Below are 14,740 nucleotides of genomic sequence, written 5' to 3' on the forward strand. Positions count from 1 at the left end.
GGGTCTGGGTCCCAGGAGCAGCGGAGGGCTCTGGCGATGCCCCCCACTGGTGCCGTTGCAGAGACGGGGATGGCAGGGGGAGGAGGAGGCCCGGGGCACAGCAAGGACTTGGGCCCAGTGAGGCTGCGGGGCCTGCAGATCGGGGCCCCCGCGCCACTGCGGGGTGCTGAGGCCGCTCTAAGTCCGCTCCCGAAGCCGCCCCAGGGAGAGGAAGGGATCCAGCCTCAGCCCCCACCCCGAGTCCGAGGAGAGGACAGGGCCTGCCTCGGGGCCCTGGAGGGAAGGGAGGCCACTGGGGGCCATTCTCGGTCCCAGGGCCCAGGCCGATGTCAGCCGGGCTGGGCCCGGGCGGTGAGGAGCAGGACCACGGCAGTGATGGGGTCACGTCCCTGCTGGGGAGGCGGGGGGCACGTGGGGTGACTTTCCCACCACTGCCGCCTTTCTGCACCCCTGCTCCAGACCACACACCCCAGGGGCCCTCGCTGCCCTAATACACACCTGCCCCCACCGCACGTGCACGCACACCTGACACGCACACATGCACACACAAATGCACACGAGCACACCTGTCCCATGTGCGCACATACCCACCACACACACATGCATATGCCTGCCCACACACATATGCACACATGTGCACACGCATACACATACACACACCCGCACACGTGCACACGCACACAGGTGGTCCGGAAACTCATCCATCAAGGATGCCGCGGGTACCACAGCCTGGTTCCCATGGCAACACCTGGAGGCTGGGGCAGGGGAGAAGAGTGGAAACGCAGAGAGACTCTACATGAAGAACAGCAACTTCACAACAGGAGTGCGCAGGGAGAAGTAAGCGTGGACGGATGGCCTTGGGAGGACCTTGAAGGCCGGCCAGGGGGACCCAGAGGTGGCAGCTGACCTCAGGGGAAGCGTTGAGGTCTGGAGGCCAGGACCTCGAGTCCAAGGGGGATCCCAGCCCCAGCCCCTGGGCCGTGTGTCCTCCCGTACACCCAGAGGGAAGGGTCCTTCTGTGCCTCTGTTCCAGCAGGTGCCCGTCTCCAGCCCAAGGAAGGACCCGGGATCCCAGCCCCAGGCAGCTGTGGCCATGTCCCATCGCCTCCCAATGGGGAGTCCCGCACAGCAGTGGCTTTGCGGCTCAAAGGAGCAAACCCAGCTAGGGTCTCTTCGGAGGCTTCGAGGAACAGCAGGAACACAGAGTTCCTGCCTGCCAAGGACAGACGCCAGGAGATGAGGGGGCGGTCTGAGTGGCCCCCAAGCTCTTGTTTCCTCCAGGGATCACAGGAAAGCCGTGTCTGCTCCCCAAGGCCAGATCTGAACTCTCATGGACAAGAACTCCTTGTACAGACGGCTTTAGCGCGCCTCACACGGGTCAGGCCCCGTTTTGAATGTGGGCAGGGCATGGGGGTGGGGGCGCCTACAGTCTGCAATGCCCAGCTGCAGTCCCAGCCCTGATTCCCTCTGGCTGGGACGTGTCAGAATTTCCTGTAAGGCTCTCCTGGCCTCTGTCAGGCAGGGCCAGTGTCACCTGCAGCGGCCAGAGCAGAGGGCCAACACCCCCTCTCCGCCACCAAACTCCCAAGGGTTATAATCAGAGCAGCACAGCCGGCGCCCACCCACTCCATGGTGGGGGTCCCCCTGTCCCTGTTTCCCCGGAGTGTGAAGGCAGACTGACATTTTCTGGCAGATCTGTACCAAGCACAGGGCAAAACAGAGACAAGATAATTACGGGGATAACAGAGGCTAAAAATAGCCTCCTTCACAGCCCAGACTCCTGCCACGGAAGACGCCAGACGAGCCAGCCGCAGGAACACGGGAGCCCTGGGCCCTCCGAGGAGGGGCGGCCTCCCACAGAAGGGCAAAGAGGGCGCACGGGACTGGCAGGGTGGTCTCTCTCTTCAGAGAGCACCAAGCAGGTGCCAGGACAGGGAGGGTCCACAGAGGTGATGCCAAGGGCGGCAGGACGGTGGTGGCCATGGAGGGGAGGGCAAGAGAGAGCAGGGCTTTGGAGGATGAATAGAAGTCCGGCAGGCAGGTGCAGGTGGGGGTCTCCCGGGCAGCTTGGTGGTTCCCTGTGAGACATCCCGACAAGCAAGCCAGGTGCATCCCGGAGAGCCCTGGAGGTCCCCGTCCAACCCGCCCTGTGGAGCCATGTGCTTACGCCTGCGGTCCGGTCCTCACCCCTCCTCAGCTTGCTGCCGTCCCCGGGGAACGGCCTCTACGCCAGCCTCCCCTCCTTTGGGCGCCCTGAGCCAAGGCTTGCCCTGTTCTGTATGGGGCTGTGGCTCAGAGATGGCACAGTGGCTGGAACCGAGCTGTGGCCACGGGTCAGAGCCACACTCGGGGCCCAGCCATGGCCAGGGGAAGGACTCAGAGAGCGACAACACCTGGCACCCGCATCCCTTCCCAGGGCTGAGCCAAGCAGGCTGCGCTTGCAGGTCCCTCGGGGGTGGCAGGGACCTCTGCCCAAGGTCCAGGACTCTTATAAAGAGGCAGGTCAGAGGGAGGAGGTCTTCTGGAGCGGTTCCAGACGGACAGAGGTAGGCAGTGGGAGACAGGTGGGGAGAGCCCGGGAGAGGGCAGGGGCCGATGGGAAAGAATGGGGGAGGAGTTTTCTTCTAAGGGATTCTGGAAGGACACAGCGGCTGGCGGGACGGGAGGGGCCGGAGGAGGCCGGAGGAGGCGGAGGCGGAGGTGGGGACAGAGGGGCGAGGTGGAGGGGACAAGGAGGCCAGGGAAGTCTGCGAACGGGGCGCGGGGGCGCGTAGGCCATAGCGGGGCACCCCGCAGCAGCGCTGGGGCAGGGGACAGGGGCGGGGCTGGAGCTGGACCAGAGGCGGTGGGAGGCGCCTGGGGAGCTGGGCCTTCCTGGTCAGCAGTTCTGGTTCTTAAAGGTCTTTGCCTTCTAGGACTAGAGTCTCTGGAAAAGATATCAGCACAAGGGGACGCAGAAGCAGACGCCATGGGGCTGTCGTGTAGGACCACGTGCCTCCGAGGGCAGGAGCGAGCGGTGCCTGGGAGCAGAGCCGAAACTCCAGGAGAAACAAAGCAGAGAAAGGAAATGTCATCTCAGGCCCTGAGCCTGAATCCACGGAGGGTGCTGGCCTCTGGGGAGAGGCACGTGCTGCAGCTCTCGGTGGCAGGTGGCGTGGGGGCTCTGGGCGGCGTGGGGGCTCCCGGGGGAGGGCTCTGCGTGGTGTGGGGGCTCTGGCTGAGGCTGGCACAGGGTTAGTGGCTGTCAGTGGCACAGGTTAGTAGCTATGGAAGGAACAGGGTACCTAAGCCAGCTTGCCCTGGGGGGAGACCGGGTCTGGGTGCTGGGGTGGGGGTGTCCTGGCCCTTCCTAGGCTCCCAGCTGGGACTTGGGGGTCCCTGTGCACGGGGGCTCAGGCCTGGGGGGCCAAGGGTGTAGCCTCAGTGAAGAGAAAAGAATGGTACTTGCCATGGGGGGCTTTGGGGTGGAGTTCAGGGGAGCAAACCCCACCCTGCCAGTGGCTTTTGCTTCTGGAAAGGCCACCCCCCGGGGGGCCGCTGTGGCAGCGCCCTTAGGCCACGCTGCCCTCAGCCGGATCCCTGGGGCGGCCTAGGTTCAGTACTGGGGCTATCGGCCATCCGGGCACGCTCGGTTTGGGGTGGCTAAGAAGGGGAGGGTTTGGCGGGCAGGGGTCCCCCATGGGGCAGTGAAGGGCACGAGAGGCGGGAAGGCAGAGGATGGAGCCCAGGAAGGAAGGCTTGCTCCCTGCCCTTCCGCTTTCGCTCTGCTGAGAGGTTGGCCCGAGGTGGACCAAGCCCTGAAGCAGGCTGTTTGGTTTGCCTGGTCACTCCCTGCCCTCGGGACCTCAGTCTCCCTCCTGCCCAGGCGGCTGGACTGGCTCCGAGGCTGCGTTATATAGGAAAGCCCTGCCTGAGGGCCATTTGGGGCCTCCAGAGCCACGAGCTGGGGGCTGGGGGCTGGAGGTGCCTGGCCTCCTTCCTGGAGGAAGCCAGCTGGTGGAAAGCAGAGTGCTGGCTGGGACCCCCGCAGTGTGGGTAGGGGGCACTCGGGGGTGCAGGGCCGGTCGGGGGGGGGATCTGGGCCGGGTCTGGAATCAGGGGGCAGTGGGGGCGGGGCCGGCCCCGGGCAGCAGAAGGCAGTCATGGGGACCGTCAGAGGCCCCCAGCAGAGCCACTGCCAACTCAGCCCCCACCGTGTCCTTTGCTGCTGGGAAGAAGAGCATGTTCCAAGCAGGCCCCCCCAGAGGCAGATGGGCTCAGGAACATCCCTTCAGTGGCCGTGACTTCCACCATCTTCCAGGCCATGGGCGTGGGGAGCAGGAGTCTGGCTGGTTCACTACAGTCTTAGGCATGCCCTTGTCCCTCCCTGTTCCTCGGTTTCTAGGTTGGGAGAGTGGGGCTGTGGAAGGGACCCGTTGTAGGGATGCCCTCCTCGGGAGTCTCTCGGCGGGGGCCTGTCCTTGGGGAGCCCTCCTAGGAAACCCCATTCTAGGGGAACTGGTCCTAGGGAAGCCTTCCTGGGGGAACCTGTCCTCAGGAAGCCTCTCATGGAGAAGCCGGTCCTGATGGAGATTGTCCTGGGGCCTGTCATGGACAAGCCTGCCAGGGAGGCTTACGGACGTCACAGGAAGAGACAGACAGAGACAGAGAGTGATAGAGACAAGACAATGGAGACCTGGAGACGTCCCCGAAAGGCCACACCGAAAGGAAGAGGAGGAGGAAGGGAGCCTAAGGGGGCCGAACGGGGGTGAGCCGGTGGGGGGCATCGGGGGGCAGGAGGGGCAGCTGGCGGTGTTCCCCAGTCACTCAAGGGACCCGGAGCTCTGAGCACAGAGATGGAAGCCCTCTTGGAGGGAGCTCGGCCGTGCTGGGGACGGCAGCCGGGACCAAGGGCTCGGAAGCCACTCCGGTCTTTGCCTGAGTGCCAGCGCTGCAAATTACCAACCCCCAGCTGAGTTTCCCCTTCAGAGTCTAAGGGACACTCAGCAGCGCCACACGTGTGCAGCCGACTGAAGGGGACTTGAAAGTAATGTCCGGTCCCGCTGATGTCTCCGAAACTTTATAGCTACATCCGTAAAGTCAATATATTCTACACGGAATCTACTTTTCCAGATTTTGTGTAATTTCCAAATACTTAAAAATTATTATAAATTCAATAAATTAGGCTGAAGAATATGGTGATTCTTAAGCTCTCTCCAATGTTCCGTTACTATACACAAAATTTCATATGGTTTCTACCCAAAGTCACACGTCTGCCCCGCAGCCCCGTCAGACGCGCGTCGGCGCCGTGAGCGCCGTGAGCTTGTCCCTCACTCCAATCAGCCTGATTCTCTCCAGTAGGAAAACGCCTGAAATACGGGGCACATGCAAATTCTTGACAAACACGGTAACATTTTGGGTTTGAGTCTGTTAAATTTCTATGATAACACTAAACACCCTGGCGTTAAAAGTCGCTGATGGACTAGCAAGAGTCCCCGTCATCTGTGAAGCTGTATCACCTGGGAACGGTCTCAAGTCCACCCTTACTTCTGAGACCAGCTGCAGAGTCTGGGGTCCCCGAGACCCCGTGGGGTCTGCTAATTCAAGGGCTCCCAGAACTCACGAGAGCAGTCAGGCTCCCGGTTAGGCTCATCGCAAGGAAAGGACGCAGACGCCCTCAGCCAGGGGCAGGGGCGCGCGGGCAGGGCCCGGGATGGGGGGGGCGTCCGCACCGCCCTCTCCCCGTGGAGTCGCTGGCAGCGTGTGCTCTCCCGGCCCGAAGTGCGGCTCGCACGAGTGCTGCCTGCCAGGGAAGCCCCCGCCTCCCCGTCCAGGGTCTTCGTCCGGCTCCCGTCACGCTGACCTGGTCGTCTTCCTGCGTGGCCGACCTCCGTCTCCAGCCCCTCGGGAGCCCGAGCTGACACCGTGTGGCCCAGAGCCCCGGGAAAACAGGACACTGTGCTCGGGACGTCCCCAGGCTCTGCGATGACACCCGCCCCCCACCACACACACAGCCGAGGACCGAGACCAGCTCTCCCCCGGGCCAGGTGAAGTTTGCATCACCCCAACACTCTTCTGTGTGGTCTTCTGCCCTCTGGCTGCCCCTGGAATCCCCCCCCCACCCTGCCCCTGCCCTCCTACACGCCCCTGGGCGTGGGCCTCTGGCTGCGTTCTCCAGGGTAGGCGGCAGGGACGAGCCTCTTCCGGGAGCATCTCTGAGCCTGAAGGCTGTTGTCTGCCCTGGCCATCTCCTTGCCCTTCCTCTGGCTTCTCCAGCAGACCCGGACAGAGGCCTGGAGGCGGCAGGGCGCTTAGAAGGTCTGAACGGGCAGTGGAGCTCAGGCCCCAGCCACGTGCTCCTGGGACAGAAGAGCAGCCGTCCGGTCCCCCCTCTGCGTTACAGCCGCCTGGCCTTGCGCGGGCTCAGACGCCTTCCCGAGCCAGTCCCTCGGGCGGGGACTTGCAGCTTTGCTTAACCTGTGGGGCTGAGGGCTCACCCCCAACTGCACATTTAAGGGGACACGTGAGACCACGTCTCAGCAGCTCCGAGCCTCTCCCCCCACCTGGGCTCGCTGCCCTCTGGCCCTCAAGCCCCCTCCGTGGGCGGACTTGATCTTAGAGAAAAGGCAGCCCTGGGGCTTGAGCCCACTGGCCCCTCCGGCTCGGAGACCCACAGCCAGCTGGGTCTGCAGGGTGGGCCCCCGCGGGGCTTCCAGACGCCCCGTCTCCAGTCCCAGGTCTGACCCCGGAAGCAAGGCAAGCACGGCCCCTCCCCGTGCCTCAGTTTCCCCAGTCAAGAGAGGAGGCTGGGTCGTCTGTGATAATGGGTGGGCAGGAAGGGGAGGGGCGAGCAAGGCCTGTGCCGGGCACACCCTGTCCCGGGGCTGGGGCTGGGGCTGGGCGCCCCCCCCCCGCCGCGCCCCCCCCCCGCCCCTCCCCGCCCTCGGCCCCCGCCTCTTCTCCGAGGACCAAAAGACTCCAAGCTGTGTCCCCAGTCACTCGAAGTGCTCGATAGCCTGTCTCACAGTGCAATTACGGGGAGCAACTTGTTATTACGGAGAAGAAAAAGGCACCTATAGCTTCCAGCTTTTGATGTGAGCCGTAGCGTTTCTCCGGGAGGGATCACAGCCTCTCAGGCGTCGAGGGGGGCCCAGCCTCCTGTTCCTGTCAATTTCCTTTCCCCATTCTTGTCAGAGCTTCCATTATTTAAAAGAAATAAAAGGGAAGAATAGGCAAGAGGCCGCCTTTTCACCAGGGAGCGCCTTGCTCAGGGCCGCCAGCCCTCTCCATGCGGATGTTTCCGGTATTTTGTCGTGGCCGGTGGCTCTTTCTGCCTCCCACTCGCTTCCGGCCTCCCCCGGTGTCCTCCTCACGCCGGGCAGGGACCCGTCCTCCCCCGGACCCTGAGGAGCGAGGCTCTGGCGAGGCTCTAGTGGGGCGGGCGCCCAGCTGGGCTGTGCTCAGCTTCCGCACTTGCCCTCCCCGCCCCCTCCGGCCCAGCGCCCCACAGAGCAGGGCGGCCCCTTTGTCAGTGGGGAGGACCTGATGTGGTTTGGGGGTACAGGAGAGGTTTAGTGCGGTGGAGTCCAGAGCCGACCACCAAGAAAGAACCCCTGAGGTGTCTTTGGTACAAAGCAGTGCACAGGGCCAGGCCTCGGGGGCAGAAAGAGCTGCTGCCCCACGACCCGCCGTGCGGCTGGTTCTATACTCGGCAGCCGGGGAGGTGAGGACAGAGGGGTGTCCGGAAGGACTGCCACACGCTAACAAAGACTCTCGGGACACTGGGGGCCTGGTCCTTGTCCAGCCACACTGGTTTTCCCTCTAATGAGGCACTAACGGGAAGACTGTTGGGAGCTTCCTGGAGGAACGTCACACACCTGCTCTCACACGGCCTTCTCAGTGGCGCTCGGGGCTAGAAGAAATTCAGCTTTATTCACGCGTCCCTCCGCCTCAGCCTCCCTCGGTTTTATGGGCGGGAGGGCGATGTCAGGGCTCCAGGGACTGAGCTGTGGGTCCTGGACTTAGGCTATGGATAAGAAAGCTTCTTGTAAATCGCAAGGGTCTTGCGGGGTTGTGGCCGCTGCAAGTTAGCTGTTTGTCCTTCCTTTAGGGCAGCGGAGAGTGCCTGAGGAATGTCACATAGGTCCCATGGCAGGGTGTGGGGAGGGGAGGTGTCGGCTTCTGCTTCGTCCTCAGCTGGTCTTCTGTTCCCTCATCAGACCTGTGCTGGGTAGGTCACTAGCCTCTGGCCACGACTGCGGCATTCCTGACCGTCAGTTGTACACATCAGCCTCGCTAGGGACCTGTCCCCGGCATTCAGTCAAACCCGAAGGTAGGTATTGTTCGGAAGGCCTTTTGCAGGTGTGACCAGAGCCCATCATCGCTTGACTCGACCACAGGATGATCAGCGAGGTCATCAGGGTGGGCCTGGCTCCATCAGTAGACGGGCCCTAATTGTGGAGCTGAGCCCCAGCAGGGGGAGAGGAAATCCTGCAGCGGTCTGGCCCACATTTGAGCAAGCCAACTCCCTGTGACCGACGGCTCGCTGTCCACCCCCACTGGGCCTGGTTCTCCTCGAACCCCAGCTGGTTCAGGGGTTTGAGCCTGCTCACGCTAGCTCTCCCTCTCTCGGGGGCCTCGAAAGCCCACAGAGACCACGGAGGCTGGCCACCCGCAGGACACAGGTGGCCGTTGTCTCTCAGTTCTTGAACCCACCCGTGGGTTTATATTAGTGGCACTTTTCTCATTTTGCTGATGAGGAAACAGACTTAGGCAGAACACAGCTATGACCCAGGACTTGTCAGGGGCACCTCCCAGTGGGGATCTTGCCTTGCTAGGTGCTGGAGAAGACCCCTAGGTGGAAGCCCTGGGCCTCCGTGGGGGCGGATCCCTGGCGACAGGAGAGCTCTCAGGACAGCCCACACCCCAGCAGGCGGGGTGCACAGGTTGTTGGGGGCCAGTCCTCTGCTTAGCCAGGAGGAGGTCTCCAGGTCTCTCCACCACTGCCTGCCTCAGGCCTGGAGGCCACAGGTCTTTGGCTTCCACAAGGGGAGCCCCTCAACCCTACTTCCCTGGGGATCCAGGACCCCTGGCCTGCGGGGTGGCGGGCTGTGTTCCCTCCATCCCCAAAGAGCGTTCAGTCTGCGCTCATGGGGCTTCCAGGAACGCACCTCCCCGAGCTGCCCCCCTCCACAGCTCCACACCAGTCAACCGAACCCGGCAGAGAAACAACAGCATGCACAGAGAAGTTTCATTGTTTTATTAACAAAATCTTACAAAAGAATCTGTCTTCAGGTAAGGTGATGAGGTACACGTGGCCCGGCCCTACATTCAAGGCCTGACCCGCGGGGGGGGGGGGGGGGGGGGGGCCGGGCCACACACACTCCTGAGGACCCCAGGGCCTCCCTGCACCCCTGGGTTATGGCTTATGTACAAAAATAAAATCTGGGGGGGGGGCGCCGGCAGGGGTGCAGGATGGAGGGGCTGGCAGCCATCATTCTCCTAAATCTGGAACCCCCCCACCAGCTGGACAGAAAGGAGAACCCCCAGCCAGGGCCTGCTTGGCCTGCAGACATGAGTGGCCGGCCAGCACCAGGGCGTTCGTGCCGGCAGAGCTGGGGGTCTGGGCCCCAGCAGTGGTGGGGCCTGACAAAGAGCCCGCTTAAACCCCGGGTGCAGGGCTTCTGAGATCTCCTGCGGTGGGGCCCGGGCCTGGGGCTGCGGGCAGGGGCTGGGGCTGTGGCCTCAGCCTCAAAGCTCCTGGAAAGCTCTGGCAGGAGAGGGTGGCCGCCGTGCCCTGGGCAGGGCTTCCGGGGCTGGAGTGAGACAGGCCCTGCAGTAGCAGGCCCCAACTCCAGCCACAGCGGCCATGGGGGCGGGCAGGCTGGTGGCCAGCGGGGCAGGCCCTGGCCCTCACGCTGGCATGTCTTCATCACCAGCTCTCTGCCGGTCACGCCCTCTCTGCTGCGGCGCCTCTGCTGACCTCGGGGTCTCCTTCTTGTGTGCAGGCAGCTTGCGGGGGGAGGGGGTGGGACTGCACCAGGCTCAGCAGCGAAGGCTCTGTAGGAGCCTTAAGACCTGGAAGAAAGACACAGGCTGTCAGGGACATGGACCGCAGGCTGGGAGGGGCTGCCCAGGAGGGCTGGGGGGGGGGAGTTCTGGGGCCGCTGCTCCCCCAGGGCCAAGCCCCCACTGTGGGCTGCCTCTCAGTGCCCAGAGCACTGGGCTGGGGGGTGCTGGGCCTGGGATCCTGGGGCAGGGGAGTGGCGGGGCAGGGACTCTCCGTGGGAGAGAGGGGGCCACCGTACCTGTCGTCACTCTCCTGGCTCCTCAGCGGAGTTTGAGGACTCAGGCCCCATGGGACCCTCCGCAGTGAGTCCTGGAGCCTGGGCGATCCTTTTCCAGGCTGGGCTGGATCACTGGTGCCAAGGAGAGAGAGAGCACGGGGTCCTGTGAGCACAGGCTCCGCCTTCCCACGGCGCTGGCGCCCACCCCAGCCTCCTCCCAGACCCCTGGGGTCTCTGCTCCTTCCCACCACTGCTCGCTGCAGCCTCCCACCCCACCCCTACAGCTGACCTGCTGGGGACACCCCTCCCCTGGGGCCAGGCCCTTCCCTACCCTACAGTGCCCCCTTTTGGGGGTGCCTCGGGGCTGGGGCTCACCTGAGGAGCCAGGAGGCACCAGGACGCCAGGTCTGCAGCCGCGGGGCCGCTGCTGCTGCTGCTGCTGCTGCTGCTGCTGCTGCCGCCGCCGAGCCAGAGGCTCCGGAGACTCTGGCTTTCTGCCAGCAGGAGCGAGGCTCGCCGCTGCCGGAGGCTGGCCGGCTGCCCTGGGCGGCGGCAAGAGTGCCAGCCGCTGGCTTCTGCCGGCTGCACGGCAACCGCCCCAGAGGGAGGCGGCGCTGGTGCTGTCTCAGCTTCTGCTCTGGGGCTGCCCCTTGGGCTTGGCGCTCACTGGACTGGGCCATCTGCACACTTGATTTCTGAGTGCCCAGGGGGCCCGGGCGGTGGGGGTGAGCAGAAGAACGAGGCTGGGAGATCCTGTGGTGGCCAGAGAGTGTGCAGGGAGTGGATGGGGGCATCGGAGGCCAGGAAAGATAGACAGAAGGCAGGTGACGGGGCGGGGGCCCTTTGCTGCGTGGGGGTTGCCGCCCACAGCTGGACGGCATGTGTCTGTAGGAGTCAGGCTGGCAGGCTGAGGTCGGGTGCCCAGCCGGGTGAGGAAGAGAGGCTCCCCGTACAGGGGTCAGCCCAGCTCAACAGTCCTGGCTGGCAAAGGCCACAGGTGGGGTCCGGTGGGCAGGCCGGGGCCTGGGCTGGCCTCTACTCGGGCTGGGTCCGGTCACTGGCCACGGACTCGCTGGTGAGGGCCGGTGTGAGGGCGTCGGGCTCATCCTCGGTGGGGACAGGGGTGCCGGCGGGCTCGGCCCCCTGCTCCAGGCCGTCCTGCACTTCCCGGCCTCGCTGGATCAGCTGCTCCAGGGTCTTGGGCAGCGGGTGGCGCAGGAAGCGCTTGAGCTTGGGCTGCAGGGTGCCCACCACGTACTGGATGATCTCCTCCTCCTCTGCATCCACGTACAGCGTCTGGTACAGGTCCCGCTTGCGCCACAGGAACTGGTCCAGCGGCTCCCCCTGCTTCTGCGGCAGGTCCAGCTCCCGCTGGATGGCCTCCCGGGACAGCGTGCCCTCGCTGTACTGCAGGAACTCTTTCTTGAACTCCACCCAGTTCTTCACGGAGCCCTGCTTGAACTCCCACCACTTCTTGGCCGGCCCGTTCATGTGGTTCTGGATCTGCGACAGCCAGTACTCCTCCGAGCCGCCTACCTGGCGCAGGTACTCCTCCAGGTGGCTGAGGAACTCCCTCGGGTCCTCGAAGATCTGCGTGTCCACGCCGGGGCTCGGCTGCCCGTCCTCACTGCTCCCCCAGGGCGGGTACTGCTGGTCCTCCCCGGGCTCCTGTCCTGGCAGCTCCCCAGCAGCCGGCGGAGGGGTGATGGCGTAGGGGCTGACCGGGTAGTCGTAGCCGTCCGCCTCCTGGCAGTAGCCCTCTGGACCCCCGACGCCCACTGACACGGTGTGGCGAGCCGGCTCGTTGCCCACCGGGTACTTGCCGCCCATGGACTCCAGGCGGTCGGCCCACTTCTCCAGCCGGTAGAAGACCTCCCGCCACACGTGCATCTCCCGCTTGACCCAGCGCTCCAGGTTGGCGATGGTCTCCTGGCAGCGACACAGGCAGGCCTTGATGGATTTCCTCCAACGCTGCGAGTCGCCGGTGGGCACGTAGCCGTCCAGGTTGCTCTCCAGCTTCCCGACCGACCGGTGCAGCCCCTTCAGCTCCCGCTCCACCTGCTTGGACACCTCGGTCAGCAGGTGCCGGTGGGTCCTCCGCACGTGCTCCAGCATCTCGGCCCGGCACTTACCGATCTGCAGGATCACGTTGGGCTTGGCCGCCGGCCCGCCCCGCGGCCCGGGGTAGGCGTGGAGGCCGCCGCTCGTCCTGTGGTCCAGCTCCATCGGTGCGCAGGTGGCCGCGGCGGTCGGACTGGCTCGAGGCGGCGGACTGCAGTGTCCCGCTGGGCCGGCGGTGCGGTGCAGCCGAGAGGGTCCCTTCGGTCCCGGCGCTGCGGCGGCGGAGCGCGGGAGAGCGCGGGCAGGAGAGGAGCGGGGAGCCGCGACGCCGAGCTCTGCGCCCTGCCGCCGCCGCCGGCCCTTTATGCGGCCGCACGGCCGTGGGCGGCCCCTCGCCGAGCCCCCGCTCCCATTGGTCCCCGCCGGGCTCACCCGCCCCGCGCGCCCCGCCTCCCGCGCCCGCCCGCGCGCCCGGCGCCCCGGGAGGACCCGCCCCCCGCACGCGCCAGCGGCCCGGGTGACTAATCCGCCTGCGGGCTCCGGACGCCCCCTCCCCGGCTCATTCAGCCTTCGGGGCGAGGGATGGTGCCGGCCCCCGGCGACACCCCCCTGCCCGCGACCGGCGGAGGTGGAGGGGCGCAGGTGTGATTCCGCGGGGGCCTGGAGCGGGTACTGAGCTGCCCCCACCCACCCAAAGGTTAGGAGGAAGCCCCTCCCTCCCCCTGGGTCTCTGGGTGGGCCCCCTCCTCTCCAGACTCGGTCCTCTCTAGGGGGCCGGGTGGTGCTCGACTCCGCTGTCCCGGGGCCTCAGTGCCCGTGTCCAGTCCGGCGTGGCTGGAAATCCCGCCACGGGTGAGCCCTAGCGACCCCCGCCCCCACGACAGCCATCCAGACCCTCCTCCCCGGAGCTGAAGGCTGCGAGGAGCTTTCCTGTGGTGGACAAGGGCACGCACGCCCCAGAGTCCGGTGTGGGTTCCCAGGTGTGGCCTCTAGCTCCTATCCACCCCTGCCCTGGGGGCTCTCAATCTGGGCGCCGGACTGGCCCTCCCTCCTGTGTGTGAGGGGCACGAGGGGCACCAGCACTCAGGCCTTGGCTCAGCCCCGCTGGGCCCCTGGCAGTGGTGTGGATGTGACACCAGGGTGACAATGGCTGGACAGGACTGCCTGGGGCCCCCACTCCCACAGCTTCAGTGAGGCCCAGGACTTCTCCATGTGGCGCCTCCAGAGAAGTCTGGAACCTGCTCCCTGCGGGCTGGGGTGTCGGGGTGGGGGAAGGGATGTGGGGGGAGGAAGGGGTCCTGGCGCCCGAACCCTCCAGGCCACAGAGGGACCCTGGTCAGAAGCTCTAAGACTTCGGAGAGGATGGAAGAGGGCTGGGGGGAGGGGGAGGGAGAAGGGGGAGGGGGAGGAGGAGGGGAAGGAGGGGAAGGAAGGTGAAGGGGAGGGGGGAGGGGGGAGGAAGCAGGAGAAGGAGGAGGCGGTGGCGGGCGGAAGGGGTGCTGGCAGCCTTATGCAGTCAGGAGAGGCAGAGAAAAGCAGAATGCCATATAAGGAATGGGGCTCCGGAAGCCGAGATTCCCTCGGGAGGGAGGCCCCTTCTGCCTCCCTGGCAACCGTGGTGGGGGAGGGACATCCTTTCTGGGTTACCCCAGGATGGAGGGTTATGGGTCCCAGGCCCTCCAATTTTACGCGGGCACGAGGAACACACGGCTTTATGCAGGCACAGGTAACACACGCTGCCCAGAGCCGGGGGCTCACCAGTGAGTCAAACCCCCAGCCCCTGCTGCCGCTTTCCTGCTCCCGCTCTCAGACACACACTGCACACTCCTCTCATAGCCCGCACCCACCCTCCAGACACTCATTCCCCACCCACCATCCCCTAGACACACTCATACCCCCCCACCCACCATCCCCTAGACACACTCATACCCCCCCACCCACCATCCCCTAGACACACTCATACCCCCCCCCCGCCCCGCCATCCTCCAGACACACTCATACCCCCTCCCCGGTCCCCCGATCCGTGTCCAGCCCCCCTGTCTGACTCACACACTCTGGGATCCCCACTTGCTGCCCCTCCACCAGGCCCCTTCTCCCTGCTCTCCTGGAAACCCTCCTCCCTACCCCAGAGCCAATCTGTCTCTTTCCCCCTCTAAGCTTCCACCCCTAGCTGGGGGGAAATGTCTTTCTGGCAAAAACTTGCCCAAAACCGCTCTCCTGGCATTTCTAATTAAAGGCAAGTGGGTGAGCTGAAAGGGAGGGTGTAGGGGCAGTGTGGAGGAGGGAGGGGAGCCAGGCAGAGAAGCTGCGAGAACAGGAATCCCAGATCTGCCCAGCCCCGGCTGCATTCCTGGGAACCTGGCTGCGCCCCTGTGTGCGCTGTCTGTGGCGCGCAGCCTGTAGCCAGGCCCACA

General features: G+C 65.2%; 1 protein-coding gene across 1 annotated transcript; it reads right to left on the reverse strand.

The window, feature by feature from the left end:
* Positions 1-9,223: 9,223 nt before the first annotated feature.
* ARC (activity regulated cytoskeleton associated protein) lies at positions 9,224-12,651 on the reverse strand. The gene is made up of 3 exons (XM_004743646.3): positions 10,641-12,651; positions 10,287-10,397; positions 9,224-10,056 (listed from the first exon to the last, which is right to left on the reverse strand). The coding sequence occupies exon 1, from the start codon at positions 12,489-12,491 to the stop codon at positions 11,301-11,303; it is 1,191 nt and encodes a 396-aa protein (XP_004743703.1). The 5' UTR covers positions 12,492-12,651; the 3' UTR covers positions 9,224-10,056; positions 10,287-10,397; positions 10,641-11,300.
* Positions 12,652-14,740: the final 2,089 nt, after the last annotated feature.

This window comes from Mustela putorius, unplaced genomic scaffold (assembly GCF_011764305.1).
Source record: "Mustela putorius furo isolate JIRA1106 unplaced genomic scaffold, ASM1176430v1.1 tig00000228_pilon_pilon_pilon, whole genome shotgun sequence".
NCBI lineage: Eukaryota > Metazoa > Chordata > Mammalia > Carnivora > Mustelidae > Mustela > Mustela putorius.